The following is a 22,372-nucleotide window of genomic DNA, read 5'->3' on the forward strand; positions in this document are numbered from 1 at the left end:
GTCCCTCAGGGGAACCCAGGCCCTCTAGTCTCCACAGCTGGAGTCTTTGAGGCTAGTCAATGACAAGCCCTGGGGATTGAGGGTAAACAGGACACACCCAGTCCTTACCTTCCAGGAGCTTCTGTTTTGGGGGAGGAGATGGACACTGAGCAAGCAAAAGAAACCAGATCATGGTAAGTGCTCTGGAGAAAAAACACAAGGTGATGAGACTGATGGGCAGACAGGGAGGCCTCTCTGTGATGGAGCTGTAGGGGAGGAAGAAACTTTCCCTCTAATCTCTTAGGTTCTGGTACTGGGACATGCTAATTAAACCAATGAAAGACAGATTAACAGGGAAAAAAAGGCACAATATGATTTTACTTACATGGAGTTCGCAGCAAAGAAGCGAAACTCTAAAGAACAACTAGACCTAGGAGCTTATATATTTTAGAGTGATAAATTTTGGAGAAGTGGCTAAACCAAGGAAAGGGGATTCGGGCTCCTGGGAGTGATAAACCATGGGGAAGTGACTAGGAAATACATGGGGGACTAATGGAAGAGAAGGGGTATTTTAGAAAGGTCTGTTTATGCAGACCTCTCCCGGCATCAACTCTCCATCCCCAGACATGGGTTGCTCTCTGTTCCTGGTACAGGGAAGGAACTTTCCTCTCGGGAAATTTATGCCCTACTTTTAGACAGATAAGCAGAGATCAGAGACCTCCTCTTGTGTTCATTGTTCCTCAACTGCCTTCGGCTCAAAATAGTTCAAGCGGCATATTTTGGGGTGGCAGAGTCTGATCCCCTTAGGGCCAGAATGGCTTCTCTTTCTGAGTTGTGAGGTCATTTCCCTCAGTCACAGGGCACAGTCACCTAATGGTTCCTGTTAAGCTTCTCTTTCTCAGCCCTGCTATGGACACAGGAGGCACCACAGCTGAGTGTCTGGGCCTCACTCACTGATGTCCCGAAAGCCCTGTGATCAATCAGCCCAAAGGACAGAGAGAGGTCACAGCTGGCCAATGCCTGGTCCCACAGCCTTCACCTGCCACACTTAAGGGCCAAGGTCACAGAGCAGGACCCTCCACTCTTCCATGCTCAACCATTTATTAAGTCAACTTTTGGGGCGCCTGGTGACGCAATCAATTAAGCGTCCAACTTTGGCTCAAGTCATGATCTCGCAGTCCTTGGGTTTGAGCCCCACGTCGGAGTCTGTGCTGACAGCTCAGAACCTGGAACCTGCTTCAGATCTGTGCCTCCCTCTCTCTCTCTGCCCCTCCCTCACTCACTCTGTCTCTCTGTCTCTCTCTCTCAAAAAATATAAAATAAACATTTAAAAAAATTTGTTTTAAGTCAACTTTCTGTGGAAGTAAAACACCCACACAGAAAATACTAAATTTTCATAAAAATGTAACCAGCACCAGGGCACCTGGGTGGCTCGGTCGGATAAGCATCGGACTTTGGCTCAGGTCATGATCTCGTGGTTTGTGAGTTCGGTCCCTGCATTGGGCTCTGCACTGGCAGCGTAGAGCCTGCTTGGGATTCTCTCTCTCTCTCTCTCTCTCTGCCCTCCTCCCCCCCACTCTCTCTCTCAAAATAAATCAAATCAATAAACTTAACAATAAATAAATAAAACAATATCAACACAGCAGAACCTCCTCACCCCCAGTCCCTGCCCTCCCCTCAAGGGTAACTACTGTCCCATCTGGCACCTTAGATGAGCTTTACCCAGAATATCTTTGTTTTGAAAAGGCTGTAAAGCAAATAACAGCAACAATGGCCACCATTTATTGTTGGCTAACTCTGTGCCTGGCCCAGTGTCAAGTGCTTCACCTGTATTCCCTGTCATTAATCCTATAGAGTAGGTTGTATTATTTTTATTTATTTTTTTAAAATTTATTTTGAGGGGGGGAGAGGCAGAGAGAGACAGGGAGCCAGACTCCAAAGCAGGCTCCACACTGTCAGTGCAGAGCCCAACACAGGGCTTGAACTCATGAACCAACTCATGAACCATGGGATTGTGACCTGGGCTGAAACCAAGAGTCAGACACTTTACTGACTGAGCTACCCGGGCGCCCCCAGCTTCCTTCGTTTTAATTTTTGCTTCCAACTTAGGACCGACCAGAGGAAGCCAAGTATGTCCCCTCACACCATCACATAGGATGGTCAGCTTTCCCAGGCCAACAGCCTCCTCTCAGGACATATGTGAACCCCCTCTTTTTTCCGCTATAAAGCTTTCCCACTCCTCTGCCTGCCTTTGAGTCTCTGCCGAATTCAAGGGCTCACTCCCTTGCTCGGGGAGGCTCTGGATTAATAGCCTTTGCCTGTTCTCATTTGTTGGTCTTCACTTGCATCCACACTGGGGATACAGAGTTGAGCAAACACAGACCTTCAACCTGACGAACTGCATGATCATGACCTGAGCTAAAACCAAGAGTCAGACACTCAACCAACTGAGCCACCCAGGTGCCCCAAAACTCTGCCCCCATTAAACATCTACCCCCTCTCCCCTCTCCCTCACTCTCTGGTACCCACCATTCTTTCTGTCCCTGTGTATTTAATGACTCGAGGGACTTCATAAAAAGGGAGCCATACAATATTTGTTCTTTTGCATGAACCAACATTTTGACCCCCAGATTGCACACACTGGAATTCACATATAATCATGGCTGCCTCGTTGATTCAGAGGATATGTTTACTGGGTCTTTCTTATCTTTACTCCCTATCAGAAAAGTAGCATGAAAATCTAAAGTGTCTTGGTTTAACCTATATGCTATTTTCATTTAAATGGGAAGATTTTTAAAACTGTTTTTTTATCTCTATGGACAATTGTAAGCCCTTCCACGGAAAGAAACGACTCAGCGAGTTTCTATGGCAACTTAATGGCAGCAACCTACATTCTTGAGACTGATTTTCAGAAACTGCTTTCTTAGGGCTGGGCAAGTTGATGCTGGCTGGTAATCCTGTTTTCAAGCTCTTTTTTGCCGATTTCATTTATCCATTCATCAAATAATTACTGAGCACCTAACTAGGTCAGGGACTGTACCAGGCATTGGGGCATATCATGTGGGCAAGACAGAAATAGTGCTGACTTGACATTTGGTAATTTAAGAAATGCTGTGGGTGTTCCTGAGAGGAAGTTCTCATTGACAACACCAGCAATGCTGGGAGTACGTAGGGGGGTATATTTGGGGACAAACTAAAGGTGACTATCCTGACGGTATTTCCCAGGGAAGAGTCTAACGATCCTGAATTGTCTTCTTCGAAGCCACTGACTATTTCTGATTGCAACATGGGATTGGTTTTTGACTTTAAAAAAACTTGAATTCAGGGGTGCCTGGGTGGCTCAGTCATTTGAGCATCTTGACTCTTGATTTCAGCTCAAATCATGATCCCAGGCCCGTGGGATCAAGCCCCACGTCAGGCTCCTGGCTGAGCATGGAGTCTGCTTGAGATTCTCTCTCTCCCTCTGCCCCTCTCCCCGACTCATGTACTCTAAAATAAAAATTTTTACTTAAAAAAAAATTTGAATTCAGGGGAGCCTGGGTGGCTCAGTCGGTTGAGTGCCCAACTTCGGTTCAGGTCATGATCTCACGGTTTGTGGGTTCAAGCCCCACCTCGGGCTCTGTTCTGACAGCTCGGAGCCTGGAGCCTGCTTCGGATTCTGTGTCTCCCTCTCTCTCTGCCCCTCCCCTGCTCATGCTCTGTCCCTCTCTCTCAAAAATAAAATAAACAGTAAAAAAAAAAAAGGCAAGAAAACCTTGAGGGAGGTCTCAAATGCCCCGTTTTTCCTGCAATTTTAGATCTGGGGTTTGGGAATGGTTGGGTGCTTTCCTCCATTTTTCCTTTTTAGTGTGTGCAATGTAGGAGAGAGCTGGGAAATGTCAGAGTCAAGACTTTTTTGGAAAGTCGTCCATCCAGTGCCATTTGCTGTGATGGACGAGTCTACTGTGTCCATCTGACCCTGACTTTGGGTCAACCCTGGACCGAAGTCAGCCTCGCACGTCCACAGCCTCAGAGGTTAAGAGCAGACCTGCCTCAAACGGCAGCCACTGTCACCTGGGGAGCCCTTTCCAGTTTACAGAGCGCCTCCGTTTGCGTTCACCTCGTTTCAGCCACTCTGTCCTCTTTGCCAGGCTTCTTGTGTCTTCTCCACACCGCCAGTGGGGTTCGTTTGCAGAACTGAAACCCTAGTTAAGGTTTGTTGAGGTTTGTTCTTCAATATTGGCTGTTCCCACCCACATTCCCTTGTGATATAAATAGAAAAAAAAAGGTTTAATTAGTAAGGCAAGACATTTGAGCTACATCTACTTGATCCTTGAAAAGGAAATCTAAGAGGTTCTTACTATCACTTTTTCAATCCTATATAAGATAGGTCAGTAAGGCAGCAAAAGCACATCTGTTTTTTGCTCCTTCGACTCTTTTCCCTGATTCTTCTTGGGGGAAAGTCTAAAACGGTAAGTAGCTGGTGGACCTTCGAGACCCCAGACTTTTCTTTCCTAATGCGTTCCTATTAGGCTGGTGCAGGCTGTGCTCAGATGTCTCTTTCCCCGTGGGCTTGACTCCTGGAAGGATTTTGACCTCTGGCAGTTGGCTTTTTCGTGACTCTGATTCGCATCCTTCGGGATAGATAGCATCTTTTCCACCAAAGGTCTCCAAGGAGGCCAAGCTGTGAGAGGAATTGGTAGCACTGTATTTGCAGGCTGGTCTAGCAAACTGCCACTGCCTTTGTAACGTGATTTACTTCTGAACGTTTTGTAGACGGCTACGTGAATGGTTGATTGTGCAAATACAGTTTTTGCAAGAAAACGGGATCAAGTCATTCTTTAAGTTGTATTTTTTTTAAATTTTGTCTTTGAAGAACGTTCAGGAGACAAAGGGGGCTGGGATCCTTCCCACTTATGGTTTTTATGTGGGTGTTCTGTCCCATCACTTAATACAATGGCACGCTTATCACATTTTAAACCTTCCCCACAAAGACAGTTTCAGGGGCCTGGGAAGGGGTCGTGCTCCTGGACGTGCGTGTTCCCGCTTGCCATTTACCACATCTCATGTGTTCTGTGTGAACAGGTGGAAAATGAGCATCACAGACGTCCTTAGTGCTGACGACATTGCCGCAGCCCTGCAGGAGTGCCAAGGTAAAAGGAGAGTGAGGCAGGGGTGCGTATTTCCCACGTAGTCACGCCTCCAGCAAAGCCACGGAAATTAAAAATGTGAACATTTGAAAATTCGTGGGATCAGAGAATAAAACGGTCCTCAACCAAAGAACTAAAATTATAGAGATACGAGAGCTGAGCATATGGTTACATTTCCGTAAGGCCAAAGGAATGTACTAAAAGTGAAAAAAAAAAAAAAAAAAAGGAAGAAGCCTGTGGATGCCTGATGGAACCCAGTGACTGCGTTTTGCCCCACCAGTTAGACCAGTGCCTCTTGGCCACACAGCCTGTAGAAAGGGAGGGGGGGTGGCCCAGAGGAGAGGGACAAGAGATGGGTAAAAGCAAGTGGACAGGTAAGGTGGGGAGGGACACAGGAGATGCCATCACCAAGCTGCCCAGTCTTGGCTGCCTCGAAATCTTGCACCAGTCATAGCCCCCTCTTTGTCTTTGTTTTTTTATCTATTTGTTTGTTTGTTCCAAGTCTTTATTTAAATTCTAGTCAGTTAACATAGGCTTTGTCTTTTGGTAAAAGTTGAGAGCAGAGCGTCCTTGTAGCTCAATGATGGCCCGAGGAGGGTTTTTGATGACCTATGTTTTCAGCACCTTGGCCCCAATACGGAAGGTGATCCGGTGAGCCTGAGAATAACCCTCTCTCTGTTCTTCAGACCCAGATACTTTTGAACCCCAAAAATTCTTCCAGACATCGGGCCTCTCCAAGATGTCGGCCAGTCAGGTGAAGGATGTTTTTCGGTTCATAGACAATGACCAGAGTGGGTATCTGGATGAAGAAGAGCTTAAGTAAGTTTTACCCTAAAGAGAGAGAGAGAGTGGTGTGTGTGTGTGTGTGTGTGTGTGTGCACGCGCGCGCAGGGGAGGGGCAGAGAAAGAGGGAGGGAGAGAGAACCCCAAGCGAGCTCCATACTGTCAACACACAACCCAACGAGGGGCTCGAACTCATGAACCCATGAGACTGTGACCTGAGCCGAAATCAAGAGTCAGATGCTTAACCGACTGAGCCCCCCAGGCACCCCTGGAAAGAAGAAGAAGAAGAAAGAAAAACTTTTAAAAACAAAATGCCCACTGTTAGTTTCTACAAGGAAGGCGATTTTGGCTTGCAAAGACCTTTGAATATCACAGTTGCTGGGAACGGATGATTTGCTTCAAGAGGAAAAGAGAGGGTTAGCACAGACGTGTGTGGTCTTTCAGAAAAGTTCCATAATCTTTATTGCCCTGCAGGTTTTTCCTCCAGAAGTTTGAGAGCAGCGCTAGAGAGCTGACAGAGTCAGAAACCAAGTCCTTGATGGCGGCTGCAGATAATGACGGTGACGGGAAAATCGGGGCTGACGGTATGTTCACACCTGTACACGGCACAAAAGAATTAGCTCCTGAAGCAACCCGGGGGATTGGGCCATGAGATCGGGCGATGTGGTTAGTTAAAATCTCTCTTTCTTAACCTTGCTGCGCTTCAGTCTTGTCATCTGTAAAATGGGCCTAATGCGAGGATACAAATGATATATGTAGAGACTAGCGTGATGCCTGGGGATGTATCGTAGAAGCTGGTCCTGTGAGTCACTCACTGTCTATGACCCAAAAAATAGCCTTCACTTGACCAGGGGACTAGCTATTGCCTGGCTAATGATTTGCAAGATGCCCAATGCAAATTGGAAATAATATAAGGAATTGCCACTGCTGGGATTTGAGCCCCTCTGAATAAGGGAAGGATTGACATTCTCAAGTGTGTCTCATGTCAAAATGTCTATTTTTTTAATGTTTATTTAGTTAGTTTTAATGTTTAGTTATTATTAAGAGACAGTGAAAGAGCATGAGCATGGGAGGGGCAGAGGGGGAGACACAGAATCCGAAACAGGCTCCAGGCTCTGAGCCGTCAGCACAGAGCCTGACGCGGGGCTCGGACTCACAAACCGCGAGATCATGACCTGAGCTGACGTCGGACGCTGAACCGACTGAGCCACTCAGGCGCCCCCAAAATGTCTATTGACTTGCATAGGAAAGCCTCTTAGCTTTCAAGGGGTTAAACAAACACATTTTCTTGGACAGTAGCCCAAGTGGACAATAGTAGAGAATAGATCAAACGTCATGTACGGGGTCTTCTGTGTGCAGAGCCCTATATTCAGAGTTTAGTATAACTACATGGCTGGAGGATTATTTTAATCCGATTCAGTCATGTTGCTTACACGCTTCTTAGCTACACTGTGCATGCCAACTCGGGAGAATTTATGCCTGGTCTTTATGGCGGTACTAATTGGAAATTAAAAATTCTCATTTTAAAATCCCGTCCAAATGATACCACTGTAACTTACTATGCAGGAGTTAATGTAGCTTCTATAGATAGTTCAGAACAAGAGTTTAGGTAAAAGAAGATGGATTTATTTAAATCTAACCACGGAAAAATTCCAAATAGGCGAAGCATACCAAGAACTATAAAGCAAATCTCCGGTTTTCGACTCCAATCAGTAGCAGCGACTCATCATTATTGTTACCATCATCATTGTCGTCTTTTAGTAACATAAGCTCTTGAGGGTAAGGTTAGGGTTCAACCGAGAAAAGGGAGAAAAGGGAGTTCAAAGGCCCACTCTATGAATTGCTTCCTACGTCTGCAGAAAGGAGGAAGAAAAGGAAGAAAACTCTCCTTCTCTATCTTAAAGTAGCCAGACAGAAAGTTGAGCGGCCCCAGATTGCGACAGGCCATTATACCAAATCCATGCATCGTCAGAGAGAAATGGCTGGGCTAACAAATTCTTTTCTTTTTTTTTTCAAGTTCACTTATTTATTTTGAGAGAGACAAAGCCAGCACAAGCAGGGGAGGGGCAGAGAGAGAGGGAGAATCTCAAGCAGGCTCCACACTGTCAGCTCAGAGCAGGATGTGGGACTCGAACCCGTGAAACCATGAGATCATGACCTGAGCCAAAATCAAGAGTCGGATGTTTAATCGGCTGAGCCACTCAGGTGCCCCTGGGCTGACAAGTTCTCATACGAGGGGCTCTGCTGCAGAGCTAAAGATGTTTGTTAGATTATGCAGGAAGATGGGACGCTCTAGACCTCCTGCACCTGCAGTCAGTGACACGTTTTTCCCCCTCCTTTTGTGCCCTTGAGAGGGGTGCCAAGCCCACCATCTGACAACCTCGTCTTCTGAGCTCTCACTGGCCACATGGCCTGTCTGTAAAATACCAAGCCATCTCCACTGACGTTTTCTCACCCTCTTCTGTTCTAGAATTCCAGGAAATGGTGCATTCTTAAAAGCCGCAGGCTGTGGAGATAGAGACAATCAGCCAGAAGGCCTCCAAAGCCCCTAGAAATGGGAAACCCACTACCTGCCCCTAATTTATGTATTCATTACCCCGGATGTGCTTCTCCAATTTGCCCCCTGTTTTAGCGAGGTAACAAGGCAGTCACTCGTGAATTTTCGGTGGTCAGTACGCCCTGATGACTCCTGTAAGGCCCTTGGCAGACGATGCCTTTAAAATTCACCCAATAAAGATACGTTTCTCATCATCTGCTGATGTGTGGGTGTGTGTGTGTGTGGTGGTGGTGGGTTTTTTGTTTTTTTGTGGTTTTTTTGTTTTGTTTTATTTTTTTTGTTTTTTCTCAGCAAGGTAGGGGGATGAAAACAATCTGGGGACCGAGGCTTTTAGAAAGATTTCTGGTCCCATCAAGCCCTCAGCAAGTCACAATGGAGTGTACCAGCCATCAGAGAAAACAGGTTGGGTGGCGGGGCGGGGCGGGGGGGGGGGAGTCACAAATGGCACTGTCAGGGCAGGATTTGGGTCAGGGAGTTATCAGAGTCTGAAATTAATATGAAGAGATTTATAAAGAGCGTAAAATCACTCTTATGTGTTTTCTGCTGCTGGGTGTTAGATCACCATAAGACAGCCTTAAAAGCAAACAGGACAGGACAGAAAACCAGTGTGCGACTGCAGTGGCCCCAAAGCCAAGGAGACTTGCTGAGCCGGTGGGCACAAGCAGACCCGTTTTCAAGCCTGCCTTTGTCTGTTTGTTTGTTCTTAGAAAAGCAAGGTATCTGAGACCCGCCCGCTCTGACCCAGCCCCCTGCCACCTGCACCTTGTCTTTCGCAGTCACTACTTTCCTGGCTGACCCTGGAGCTGAGGACTTCAAGACAGGGGAGCTAAGGCATTTTCCTGGGAGCCTGCTGAAAGGCTCCCACTTTTCACTGCACCCCCCAAGCTCATGAGGCCCTGGGCTCTCCTGGATTGCTTCCATCACACCACGTAGCTTAGCGAGTTTTGAATCCGTTTTTTCAAGGGCCGCGTTAGGGCAGCTTTTCAAAGTGTGAGGTGTATACGAGGGGGCCTCTAGGTGACTTGAGGGGGCCAGGGGTCAACATTTTTTTTTATAATTTTTTTTTCAACGTTTTTTATTTATTTTTGGGACCGAGAGAGACAGAGCATGAACGGGGGAGGGTCAGAGAGAGAGGGAGACACAGAATCGGAAACAGGCTCCAGGCTCCAAGCCATCAGCCCAGAGCCTGACGCGGGGCTCGAACTCACGGACCGCGAGATCGTGACCTGGCTGAAGTCGGACGCTTAACCGACTGCGCCACCCAGGCGCCCCCAGGGGTCAACATTTGTATTTTCATAACTACGTATTTATTTTCATATGGATTCGGAAAAAAATTCAACCAGCACAAGCACGTGATGTCTATAGCGCTGCGTTAGACTGAGGCTAAAGGGAACATCAGAGATTTCAAAGTGCATCAATTGGAAGAACAATCAAGGAATATTAGAGGTGGTATCTTGCGGGACAAAGCCCTTAAATGGCACTCCTGTTCCCTCTTCACGCCCCAGTCTTCCTGGCAGGAATCTGGCAGGTGAGGCTCTCCCCACCTCAGCTTCCCCTCCGTGTGTGCAAATGTCTCCCAGGTGCATCGGGGAATCGCTCAAAAGAGAGACATCAAGAGGGCCTTTTCGACCAATACTGATAAACCTCGGAGCTTTGATTCTTCAAACGATCCACATGGTGCCTTCGTCTCCATGAGGCACCTTCTTTTATTTCACTTGGCTCCATTAGCCTTTCCCAGCTAATGGTTCTCTATCCCAGCTACAACTCTAAATACCTCAGAGTGAGCCTGCGACACTCTTCCAGGAGGCTCTGGCCACCATACGCCTCCGAGAAGCCAGGTACATGATGATGCTTTAAAATAAAGGTTATGAGCTATTAGTTGACTAAGCAATCCATCACCCGCTGGAGCTGCGAAGGCAACATCACCCTAATCTAGGTGAAGATCGTGGGTTTATTTCTTTTCTCTCCCTCAGGAGGGCGTCTGTCTAAGGATAATGACTGGAGGGGTTATATGGAGCACCCAGGGGCCACTGTGCACTGGGTCATGATGATATCCTACCTTGGGGAAGATACTCAGAAGACGGATGTCTATGCAAGGAAAATTGCCACACATTTTCCACGGATAGAATTATGGTTGGTTATTCATGAATTTTATTCATTCAACTGTTTCAAAGTGACAAGTCCAATTATGCTTGCCCAATGCAGATACATTGCTCTTCCCTTGTTCCAACTCAGTTTTAGGAGCTTAATTTCAGAGTCGCCATTAGGAGCTTAATTTCAGAGTCGCCATCAATAGATAATAAGTAGCAATCATAAGGAGCCATCTGTCTGTATTTAACAACCAAAAAGTGTTAGGTGGTATGCTTAAATAAAACAATCTTGTCTTTACTCATATCAATTTTTAATTATGTTGTTTGGATTTTGATTAATTACATTGTTGGGAGGAGGAACTCCATCTCTGAATTCAGGTAACAACTCTGGGCATTTGAATGTATTTGTTAATTAGTGATTTTTATTTTCTGAGTTAAAAATTTTTTTTAATTTTTATTTATTTTTGAGAGAGAGAGAGAGAGAGAGAGAGAGAGAGAGAGAGAGAGCATGAGCGGGGGAGGGGCAGAGAGAGAGAGAAACAGAGAGACACAGAATCAGAAGCAGGCTCCAGGCTCTGAGCTGTCAGCACGGAGCCTGATGTGGGGCTCGAACCCACAAACTGTGAGATCATGACCTGAGCCGAAGTCAGATGCCCAACTGACTGAGCCACCAGGCACCCCCAAAGCAATTCATTTTAAAATGAGTCATATTTAATATGCACCTCACCAAAGAAGAGAGAAACGGTACATAGCAAAATGTTAACACTGGTTATCTCCAGCTGGAAGGATTATACAACAATGCGATAAGACTGAAGCCTTTTAAGAAATGGAGCATAGTAACTAGAGAAATGAAAAACAGATGTAGAATTCACCCAATTTTTGTCACTGAGCCAAAGTAACAAATTTTGATTTTAAAAAACTTTCACGCCAAAGATGTACCCCACACGCGAATGAATGAAAGCCCTGCATACTATTCTGTTCCTGAAATTTCTACTCATTCCTTTGGACTCATTTGTATTTTTACATACTGAGGAAAGATTTTAAATATAACATACCCGGAGTCGAATCAAAAGTGGAAAAAAAAAATCCTAAAATTGTAACAATCCAGAAAAGAAATTGACAAGTACGTAAAAAACTTTATTTTTGTGCTTGCTTTCTTGATTTTTAACTAATTTGCAGATGACCACCAACCTACCTCAAGAGAGTAGTAGGATGATGTATTTCAACTTTGAAATGAGTGCATGATAGGTTACAGAAGACTGTTTTCCTAATTGCTTCTAAAATAGGGCTGCGAAAGTGGTTTTAATTTGGACTTTTTTTTTTTTAATGTTTACTCATTTTTGAGAGACAGAGACAGAGCACGAGTGGGGTAGGGGCAGAGAGAGAGGGAGACAGAATTCGAAGCAGGCTCCAGGCTCCAGGCTCCAAGCTGTCAGCACAGAGCCTGATGCGGGGCTTGAACTCACGAACCTCCAGATGGCCAGAGTCCGTCACCCAACTGACTGAGCCGCCCAGGTGCCCCTAATTTGGATTACTTTTAACTGTAATTTTGACTTACAGTTTGGTGGCGTAGTTTATCATTTAATGGAACATGATCTGAAAGCCAGTCCCCTGAATGTGCTTAACTGTTGAGGCTAACAATAAAGAATTGCCAAAACACTTCAAACATTATTGGGTGTTTTGCTGCAGCATCTGGACATTACAAAATATATTAATTTTTAAGTATACGGGTTTTCACCAAAGTTATCCCCAGCTCAGAAACAAAGCCTAGGAAAACAGCAAGGATGTGAAGGCATCGTCTGTTTGTTCAGGTTTGCAAAGCACAGAGTTCATTCTGTGTGATGATGCAGTTTGCTTTTGTGTAATGAGTACTCGGGAATCCATTTTCAAGCAAAAACCTATCTTATATCTCTCCTGCTAATGTGAAGGCATAGGATTACTTTGCAAACACTGAAGACAACAGATGAAATTGGAAGCGCCAGGCTCGTTTCCACCTGGCCTGTTAACTTAGTCACTGGGAGGATTACTCTTCTTACATGAGGTTTAAACCGGCTTCAAAAAGAGTCCGCTTTTCCCAGTAAGGAGTAGATTCTGAATCCCTAGGAGTGCTACAATGAAGGTAAATACATGGATTCACATCCTTAAATTATTTTTAAGTTGTGAAATATTTCGAACATGAAGATGGGAATACGCGACAACATGACCCACCTGTGCGCCTCCCCCCTCCCTCGCTTTTTCAAGCGAAGAGGCAGCCATAGTATTTAGGCTCCAGAAGTCAGCACGGGTGGTCATTTATCCGCTGGCTCCTCTCCGTGGTGTGGGGTCTTCCTTTAGCTCCCAGCTCCGGGGGTGTCTTTCCTGCTGTGACAAACTTTACCAGCTGTTCCTGGGGGAGCCCCCCCACCCGCCGGGCATCCGAGCCGGAGGCAGGGAGAGACTGATGCAAGTTCCAGTCTGTTCTCTCGGGGGCCAGCTTGTCCTCGCTCTCCCCCATTCTCCCTACCCAGCTTCCTGGCTGCAGACTCCAAACTTCAGCATCCACGGAGGCAGTCGCCTTACAGAGACTGTTTAACCGGCTCTCGCTAGCACCTGTAGAAGAGACAGGCCTACACAGGTAGTTCCTGCCCCTCAAAAGTTCAAATTACGCCGCCTCACTTTTACAATAAGACCTGCATTAGTACGTGGTTTCACTAAGTGAAAGAAAGCCAAAGTCGCTTTCGCTTTGACAAAGAAAGGGGAAACCCAAAAAGAGCGTTCTGCGTTGGTTTTGCCGAGAGAGCTATTACAGAGGCAGGACGGATCTTCTGTATACTTCAGCTCAAAGTCTGGACCCTTTAGCAGCCTCTCCCCGTATCCCTCGCTCCCTAATCCCTGGCTACCACCGTTCTACTCCCTTTCTATGAGGTTTTGTTTGTTTTCTAAGATTCCATATGTAAACGATGGCATGCAGTATTTGGTTTATTTCACTTAGCATCATACCCTTCTGGTTCATCCATGTTGTCCTAAACCACAGGATTTCCTTTCTTTCTCACGGTGGAATAATGTTCTATCGTATACACCTGTGCCACATTTTGTCTATTCATTCTTCCGTTGGGTTGTTTCTCTACCTTGGCTATTGAGAATAATGTCACAATGAAGACGGAGTGTAGAGATCTCTAGATAAGGATTTCATTTCCCCTGGATATGTTCCCAGAAGTGGGATCGCTGGTTCATATGGTAGTTCTATTTTTAATTTTTCCCAGTACCCTCCAAACTGTTTTCCATAGTGGCTGCACCAATTTACATTCCCATCATCAGTGTACAAGGGTTCCCTTTTCTCCGTGTTCTGGACAGCTTTTTAAAAATTTTTTGTCCTTTAGAAAAACCGACCTTGGGGTACCTGGGTGGCTCAGTCGGTTGAGCGTCTGACTTCAGCTCAGGTCATGATCTCACTGTTCGTGAGTCTGAGCCCGGTGTGGGGCTCTGTGCTGACAGCTCAGAGCCTGGAGCCTGTTTCAGATTCTGTGTCTCCCTCTCTCTCTGCCCCTCCCCTGCTCATGGTCTCTCTCTCTCTCTCTCTCTCTCTCTCTCTCTCTCTCTCTCTGTCAAAAATAAATAAACATTAAAAAAAATTAAAAAAAAAAAGAAAAGAAAAGAAAAACTGACCTAACAGGTGTGAGGTGACATCTCTTTGCGGTTTGGATTTGCATTTGCCTGATGATTGATTACTGATGTCGTGCATGTTTTCACGTACCTTTGACCTTTTTCTTTGGACAAATGTCTATTTGGACAAATGTCTATTTGGACACATGTCTTGGCCCATTTTTCAGTTGGGTTGTTTGAGTCTTTTTGTATTGAGTTGCATGAGTTCCTTGATATTTTTCGTATTCACCCTTATCAGATATGTGGTTTGCAGGTATTTTCTCCACTTGTTTGTTTTTGCTCTGGTTGCTTTTGCTTTCGGTGTCAGATCTAAAAAATCATTGCTGAGACCAATGTCAAGGCGCTTAACCTGTTTTTCTTCTAGGAGTTTTACTGTTTCGGTCTTTACATCCAAGTTAAGTCTTTAATTTTGCATTCAAGTTTTAATCCATTTTGAGTTGATTTTTGTGTCTGATATAAAATAGATCTAGTTTAATTCTTTGGTGTGGGGCTATCCTGCTTCCCCATCACTGTTTACTGGAGAGACTGTACTATCCCCATCGTATATTCCTGGCTCCTTTGCTGCAAATTAATTGACCATATATGGGTTTATGTCTGGGCTCTCAGTTCTGTTCCATTTGATCCATGTGTCTGTTTTATGCCAATACTAGACTGTTTTGATTACTACAGCTTTTTAAAATCATTTGAAACAAACTTTGGAATACAGTTTAAATTCTCTAATTGGTCTGTTCAGATTTGCTATTTCTTCATCATTTAGTCTTAGGTTATAACGTTTCTAGCAACTTTTCCATTTCTTTTTTTTCTTTTTCATCTATTTATTTTTGAGAGACAGAGCGTGAGTGGGGAGGGGCAGAGAGAGAAGGAAACAGAATCCAAAGCAGGCTCCAGGCTCTGAGCTGTCAGCACAGAGCCCGACATGGGGCTCAAACCCATGAACTGTGAGATCATGACCTGAGCCGAAGTTGGATGCTTAACTGACTGAGCCACCCAGGCGTCCCTTTATTTCCATTTTTATTTCTCCTTTGACCCAGTGGTTCCTCAGGACCATGTTGTTTAATCACCTATTTGGGAATTTTCCAGTCTTCTTGTAGCTGATTTCTCGTTTCAATGTCCTTTGTGGTCAGAGAAGATGCTTGATAGGATTTTAACCTTTTTAATTTTGTTAAGATTTGTTTTGTGCTTTGGGGCACCTGGGTGGCTCAGTTGGTTAAGCATCCGAGTCTTGATTTTGGGTCGGGTCATGATCCCGAGGTTTGTGAGGTTGAGCCCCGACTTGGGCTCTGTGCTGACAGCATGTGGCCTGCTTCGGATTCTGTGTCTCCCTCTCTCTTTGTCTCTCCTCTGTGTGTGCCTGTCTCTCTCTCTCAAAATAAACATTAAAAAGAAAACTTGTTTTGTGCTCTAACGTGATCTATCATGTTAGAAAATGTGTGGGCTTGCGAAGAATGAGAATTCTGCTCTTGGATGGCATGTTCTATAAATGTTTGTTGGAGACATTTGCTTTAACTTGTGCTTTATGTCCGATGTTTCCTTCTTGATCCTCTGGAGGGGGGAGGAGTGAACTCAAAGACGGGCAGTGGAATTCATCCAGAGGAACCAGCTCTCTCTCTGAGCCGAGCCCAGGAGTATAGCCACTGGAGGGCGCCCTTGGCCTATGTTTGCTATGGTGCTGTGGGGCTCATGTGTGTCTGTTGGCTATCAGAACCAGGTAATTTGGGGGCCTATCTCTTGGGGAGTGCCTGTAAATGTTGGGGCACCATATGTGTGGATAAGCTCCTTCCAGAGAGATACCGGGAGACGTGGTTTTATTCTTGAAGTGAACCAGAGGGAGAAATCCGGTGTGTTACCAACCAGCTATTTTGGGCTCCAGGAAGGATTGCAGCCAGCCCCTAAATGTGTGCTAAATTAGAAGCCAGACCCTCAGGCAGCAGCTTGCAAAGTAACAGTCAAATCCCTTCCAGGGAAAGACTGATAGGCATTTTGCCTGCTCCCCCTGCACTGAGCTTTGGGGGGATAGACTTGGTGAGTGCTCCTGGGCTCATTAAGATCTGCTTCTTTGTTTCTCATAGTCCTGTGGGTCTAGTAACAGCATGGGCTTTCAAAGTTAGATGTTTTGGGGGTAGGGCTGCAGATGGGAGTCTTAAAAGTTGGGGTGCTAAATGTGTAGTCCAAACCCAGTTAGAGGCTAGGAGTTGAGGGTTCCGTCCTAACTGTGCCGGGGTGGGGGTTGTAGCTGGTGAGAGTGTGTCTCAGCCTTTCCTACCCATTTGACTTGGATATTTCCTCTTTCGACTGGTGTGTGGGAGTCACTCAGCTGGTTACTGGGTTTCTTCTCTCAGAAGGAATTGCTCTGTGTAGCTGTATATTCAGTGTTGTGGGAGGGGAGACGTTCAGGGGCCTCTGTGTGTGTTCCTCTCTGTGAGTTCCCCAATTATTTGTGCAAAAGGTCTAATCTTTTTAATGTTTATTTGAGAGAGAGAGAGAGAGAGAGAGAGAGAGAGAGAGAGAGAATGAATGAATGAGCAGGGGAGGGGCAGAGAGAGGGAGACACAGAATCTGAAGCAGGCTCCAGGCTCGAAGCTGTCAGCACAGAGCCCGATGTGGGGCTTGAACTCACGAACTGTGAAATCATGACCTGAACCAAAGTCAGATGCTTAACTGACTGAGCCACCCAGGTGCCCCCAAAAGATGTAATCTTCTATTTCTGTAACTGAACTTAGTTTGGACTCCCCATCATGCAGGTGATAGAATAATCCAGAATTAAGTCAGGCAGTTTGGCCTCCTTCTCTCCCTTCGACCACTAAGTCCTCCTCATTCCTCTCTAGTCTTGTGGCCTTGACCTACCCCTCAAGGCCACAGCTACTTCCACTTGGTCCTGACCTTAAGGCCTCTCGGGTCTGGCTTTCTCTGGATTCTGTATATTAGTATTTGGGTACGTCCTGCGCCAAGTACAGCCTACTGCCTGGACGCTCATGAGGATATGGTACAGCCGCAGCACCATGCTTGACGCAGAGGGAAACTACAAGGCTTGCTAGCTCCAGGCTTCACAAGGAAGCAAGGACACACCCTCTCCACTCTGCGGTCTCCAACATACCTAGGTGTCCATCCTCCCCATTCCACCCCCGGCACCCAGGTCTGCCCTCCCACAGTGAGAGAGGGGGCTGCCAATATCTACGCTGTTTTGCTTCCTTGCCTTTTGAAACTGAGAAAGCACTTTGATTTCTGGAGTTTTGTTGGTTTCCTTTTGGTTTTGTATCCTTTCTTTCCCGTGGCAATTATTTCAATTAGTTGAATGCATGCAGAGGAGGCAAAGCATACAAGGAAGTAGGAGTGTGCCGGGAAGAAAGCTTGACTAACACTGTTAAGTGCCCTCGTGCCACATTTATATAGTACTTTGTACTTTACAAGGTGTTCTCATTTGTATCATCCAGTGTAATTCTGCAGTAACCCTGTGAGGCAGGTACCGACCTTATTTTGCCAAGCAGGAAACGGAGATTAAAGAAGTGATGAGTCAAAGGTCATTCAACTGGGAAATGGCAAAACCCAGAACTAAAATTCAGGGGTTCCAACTTAAGCCCTGGGCTCTTTGTACTACTTTTCCCAGAAGTATGTACTCAGAGACAAAGGAGGGACTTCTTTCACCTGGAGTATTCAAAGTATTCCTCAAGTCGCAGGGATCTAGGCAGGTGCTTTAGGGTCTCTAAGGGAGATGGGAATGATGGGAAGCAAGTAGGAAAAAAGGTGCTTTTAGGCCTCAGTCATACCCCTGGGGCTCTCATTCAACCATGGAAGCCCTGCATCTATTTTATGTATTAGAAGTCCCCAGAGACTTGGGACAAAAGGAGGGAGGAAGGTGGTTCTACTCTCAAATACTCATAAATTATTGCTTTAGTACCAAAACACTATTATCTAATGGAGAATTTCATCCACTGGAGTAAGCTAGTTGGGAAAGTCTTTCTTTTTATTTTATTTTATTTTTTTTTTAATTTTTTTTTCAACGTTTTTTTTTATTTATTTTTGGGACAGAGAGAGACAGAGCATGAACGGGGGAGGGGCAGAGAGAGAGGGAGACACAGAATCGGAAACAGGCTCCAGGCTCCGAGCCATCAGCCCAGAGTCTGACGCGGGGCTCGAACTCACGGACCGCGAGATCGTGACTTGGCTGAAGTCGGACGCTTAACCGACTGCGCCACCCAGGCGCCCCGGGAAAGTCTTTCAAGAGCAAGTAATGATAACCATTTTGTTGAATAATGATGAAGTGCTGAGTACTATTGGCAAATCCATAGTCGCACTGACTTCTCAAAGCAAAATTCCTATCAGTTAAGCATTTACTATCAGTCATTTTATTTTGTAATTATTTTTTAAAAAGCGTGAGCGAGCAAGGGAGGGGCAGAGAGAGTGAGAGAGGGAGCATCTTCAGCAGTCTCCACACTCAGCAGCGAGCCCCACACGGGGCTCTATCCCCGGACCCTGTGATCATGACCTGGGCGAAATCAAGAGTCCCGATGCTGAACGGACTGTGCCACCCAGGCGCCCCATTAGACATTTTACAAATACGAACTAGAGTCTGGAGAAAGGCTAGGTGATCGGTCCAAGGTTTCACACCCTGCGAGCGACGGGGCTAGGATTAAGTACCCAGATCTATCTCTGTCCAAATTCCGATGCATCTCACTCCTAAACATGAAGATCTATTCTTCCAGACTGAATAAGAGGTCCCGTTTCTAAACTTCATCTGTGACAAATGAAACAACCTTAAAGCAAGGTCGTCTTGAACTTGCAAAGCGATCCGCTGAGCGGGTTTGAACTCCAAATGCCAGAAGCTAGAAGTAACGAGCTGTTCCAATCATATCCCAATGCAGAGCTCAAAAGCAGGGGAGTCCTCAAAGCTAAGGCAGGACGATACCCTGTTGGCCAAGGTCCGGGATCAGGCACTCCGCGGAGAAGGCCGCGTTCTGGTCCTGCTTGGACCGCACACATTACGCCTCGCGGAGCCCGGCGCCTTCACATCTGCGCGCAATCTTCCAAGCCTGAGCCTGGGGAATTGGCGTGAGGCGCAAACCCCGTCGGGTTGGTTTGATCCACCAGCCACCTGCGGTCTCTCAAACGGGGATTAAGAAAACCCAGAAATGCCAGGACGGACCCTGTAGATGATGGAAGTGGGCCAGTCGCCCCAGCTGAACGCCCGTCCGCCCCTACACGTGTTTCTTTCACCGCAGAAGCTTCCTTTGCGCCTTCACCCACTTCTAGAAAACTATGCCGGTTCTATTTTTTCTTCAACTACGCGGCCCTCGCCTTCCGCCAGGGCAGACATCTGGGCGCAAACAGTTTCGCTTTCATCTTAACTCAAAAAAAGAGAAACACCTGCCCAGCAAACAAGGGGGAACCAATCCTCACGGGCGCTCGCCAGAAGGGGCCGTTGGGCGGCGGGTTCTTTTTCCGGGCCGGCGGCGACCACTTCCGGGGCGGCCGCGAGCGAGGCGGAAGTGCGGTCTCCTCGGGGCGGCTGTCGTTGGGCGGGCAGAGGGAGGCTCCCGAGGCTGGGGGGCCGGGCCGGGATGGCGGCAGCGGCGGCCGGGGCCGGGGCCGGAGCCGGGGCGGCCCAGGAGAAGCAGTTCCCGCCTGCGCTGCTGAGCTTCTTCATCTACAACCCGCGCTTCGGGCCGCGTGAGGGCGAGGTACGCGGAGCCGGACCGCGCGCGGGTGTCAGCCGGCGGCCGGAGGAGGGCCCGAGGGCGGGGGCGGCAGGCCGGCGGCGGCCCCGGGAGCCGAGGGGCGCGCCCGGGAGGCGACCCCGGCCAGCACCTGTCACCGCGCTCCTGGAGCGGCTTTTATTGAGGCTGCTTTTGTGCCAAGTGTACGCCCGAGCCGGGGAGTAAACGGGGGCCGGACCACGCCGGCAGGGTCTCTTCCGAGTCCTGGATCTAAGCCCGTGTGTCGAATGAAGCTTCAGCAAGCTCGTCACTCCACACGGGTTGAGGCTCTGTTTTTTGCATCATTCCTGGGTGACTAAAATTGAGCTAATGTTTTTGTTACCCACCCCCCCCCGCCCCCCGAAGCGTGGATCGAGAGTGCTGGACTTGTAAACCCGAAAATAACGCAGGCTTGGAGGGCCCTTGGAAAGTTCTTTCCCCTTGGAAAGTTCTTTTCCGAATTGATATATAAATTCCAGGGGTGGGTTTTGTTTATTTTCTAGGTGGGGACGGTGACTTCCTCCAAGGATGTCCGGTTCCGCTGGCAGCAAAATCACGGTAGCTTTAAAGGCTGTCAGTGCCCGTGAACCTGCTGAGTTTGACTCGCCTGGAGGCGTACGTCTGCGCACGTGCGCACACGCTCATTTCTTACAATCGTTGGTTTACAAATGAGCAGGAGGCAAGAAACCGTAAGATCGAGTTTTCAGAATAATTGCCTAAGTGCTCCTTCAGATGACATGTGACTTACTGATGATCACAATTGCCTTCCAGGCTCATGAGCGTTATTTACATAGTGAGGAAAAGATAATTCTGGATTCACTGAAAAGGGTTTTTGTTTTGGTTTTTTGTTAGCACGTGTGACGTCAGACGTTGACTTTGAACAGCTTTTTCAACAGCTGAGATGGGAAAAATGCTGATACTAATGTGGCGATTCTGTCTCTTCACACTTTAGGAGGAAAATAAAATTTTGTTTTATTACCCAAACGAAGTAGAAAAGAATGAAAAAATTAGAAACGTCGGATTATGTGAAGCTATTGTACAGTTTACCAGGTAATACCTTTTAAAGTGCTTTTGCAGAGCTTAGCGAGTTCTTACAACTTCTACAACTTGGAGAACTGTCCCCAATTATCCTTTTTTTATTAATCTTTTTAGGACCTTTAGTCCATCAAAACCTGCAAAATCTTTACATACGCAGAAGAACAGACAGTTCTTCAATGAGCCAGAAGAAAATTTCTGGATGGTCATGGTATTTATATACACAGTATATCCCTTTCATCTCTGAATTTGTGCGGTGAAGTTATGGGTGACCTTTGCTTTACTCTTAGGACTTGAGGAAAGTCTTCAAGTTAACTCAAAAGTCCTTCATCTTAACTGCTGCAAAGTAGGATTACAGTCGGGTGGGTTGCCGTTTTAAAGTCAGACTTCTATTCCGTGTATTTGTTCTTGGGGCTGTTTTCGGAAGGTGTGTTTCTGGTATTGTGACCTGCTCAAATTTTTTAACTTAAGGGAAGATTAAAAATGTATATGATTGGTTCATTGTGTAACTTCGTTTTATCAAAATTGCATAGGTCGTTCGGAATCCTATAATTGAAAAGCAAAGTAAAGATGGGAAACCAGTTGTTGAATATCAAGAGGAGGAGTTGCTGGTAATGTGTCCTTTTTTATTTCTTATTTTTTGAAAGTTTATTACTGAATATATTGAGTGACTTGGTCAGATTAAGCCGGGTCACTTTTACGGAAGCTTCTCAGGATACACATAGTGAAGCTTTATGTTTATCGCTTACATTAGCATAGTTTTATAAAAATGTACATCCCGTCTCACCAGTGCCTCCTAGTCATATGTTCAAGGCCCTCCTAAAATTACTGCTTCATAACTGAATTTAAATACCTTTCATTTTCAGCACACAGCTGTTGTGGGACTGAGTCTGTAAGCATTATATTGCTTTGCCAAGAGTCTTTGTACATTTGTTATACAGCGGACTTTTTTCCCCCTAAAATTGACATCTATGTCTTTGTTTGCAGGACAAGGTTTATAGTTCAGTGCTACAACAGTGCTACAGCATGTACAAGGTGAGCATGATGCTCTTTCTGAATGGAGTCTAGCCAGTTACCTGTTTCCAGGGATTGTTTAAAAATCTTAATTCTTTAGATGACTGCCTGGTGACTATGTGTCTGTTTTAGGGGAGGAAACAATGGGGCCTTTGAAACAGGGTTGAGGTTTATGCATTTACTTATTCATTGAGTATTCAGTCTTTCTTTATTCCCAGCCTTGTGCTAGGAATGTGTCCCCATTGGTAAACAAGAAACTCCATGTTCTTGAGGAAGAGACATTCTGGTGATAGAATTTATATAAAGTGAAACTTAAGTATGAGTTGAGGTTAAAAAAAAATATATCCTAAATGATTAGGTGATAACATGGAAATGATATCACTTAATAGTGTGTTGATTTTTTGTGATCTATTTTATAACTCAGGCTTTCTCCTGTACATGTTTTCCCCTTTT

General features: G+C 46.2%; 2 protein-coding genes across 2 annotated transcripts in view; both read left to right on the forward strand.

Moving 5' to 3' along the window:
- Positions 1–4,803: 4,803 nt before the first annotated feature.
- OCM2 (oncomodulin 2) lies at positions 4,804–8,666 on the forward strand. The gene is made up of 4 exons (XM_049639347.1): positions 4,804–5,111; positions 5,795–5,927; positions 6,366–6,475; positions 8,362–8,666. Exons 1-4 carry the CDS (start codon positions 5,051–5,053, stop codon positions 8,385–8,387), a joined length of 330 nt encoding a protein of 109 aa, XP_049495304.1. The 5' UTR covers positions 4,804–5,050; the 3' UTR covers positions 8,388–8,666.
- A 10,653-nt stretch (positions 8,667–19,319) lies between these two features.
- Positions 19,320–22,372, forward strand: part of CCZ1 (CCZ1 homolog, vacuolar protein trafficking and biogenesis associated) — a 34,026-nt gene continuing 30,973 nt past the window's right edge. The window contains exons 1-5 of the mRNA XM_049638918.1: positions 19,320–19,855; positions 20,823–20,920; positions 21,023–21,116; positions 21,439–21,516; positions 21,893–21,940. Of these exons, the coding sequence (XP_049494875.1) occupies positions 19,736–19,855; positions 20,823–20,920; positions 21,023–21,116; positions 21,439–21,516; positions 21,893–21,940 (438 nt within the window). The 5' untranslated portion in view covers positions 19,320–19,735. The remainder of the gene's footprint in view (positions 19,856–20,822; positions 20,921–21,022; positions 21,117–21,438; positions 21,517–21,892; positions 21,941–22,372) is intronic.

Source organism: Panthera uncia, chromosome E3, assembly GCF_023721935.1.
Source record: "Panthera uncia isolate 11264 chromosome E3, Puncia_PCG_1.0, whole genome shotgun sequence".
Classification (NCBI taxonomy): Eukaryota; Metazoa; Chordata; class Mammalia; order Carnivora; family Felidae; genus Panthera; species Panthera uncia.

Coding starts and splice junctions, on each gene's coding strand:
- OCM2 (XM_049639347.1), top strand. CDS start 5,051: ATGAGCATCACAGACGTCCTTAGTGCTGACGACATTGCCGCAGCCCTG. Junction 5,112..5,794: donor AGCCCTGCAGGAGTGCCAAG/GTAAAAGGAGAG, acceptor TCTGTTCTTCAG/ACCCAGATACTTTTGAACCC. Junction 5,928..6,365: donor CTGGATGAAGAAGAGCTTAA/GTAAGTTTTACC, acceptor ATTGCCCTGCAG/GTTTTTCCTCCAGAAGTTTG.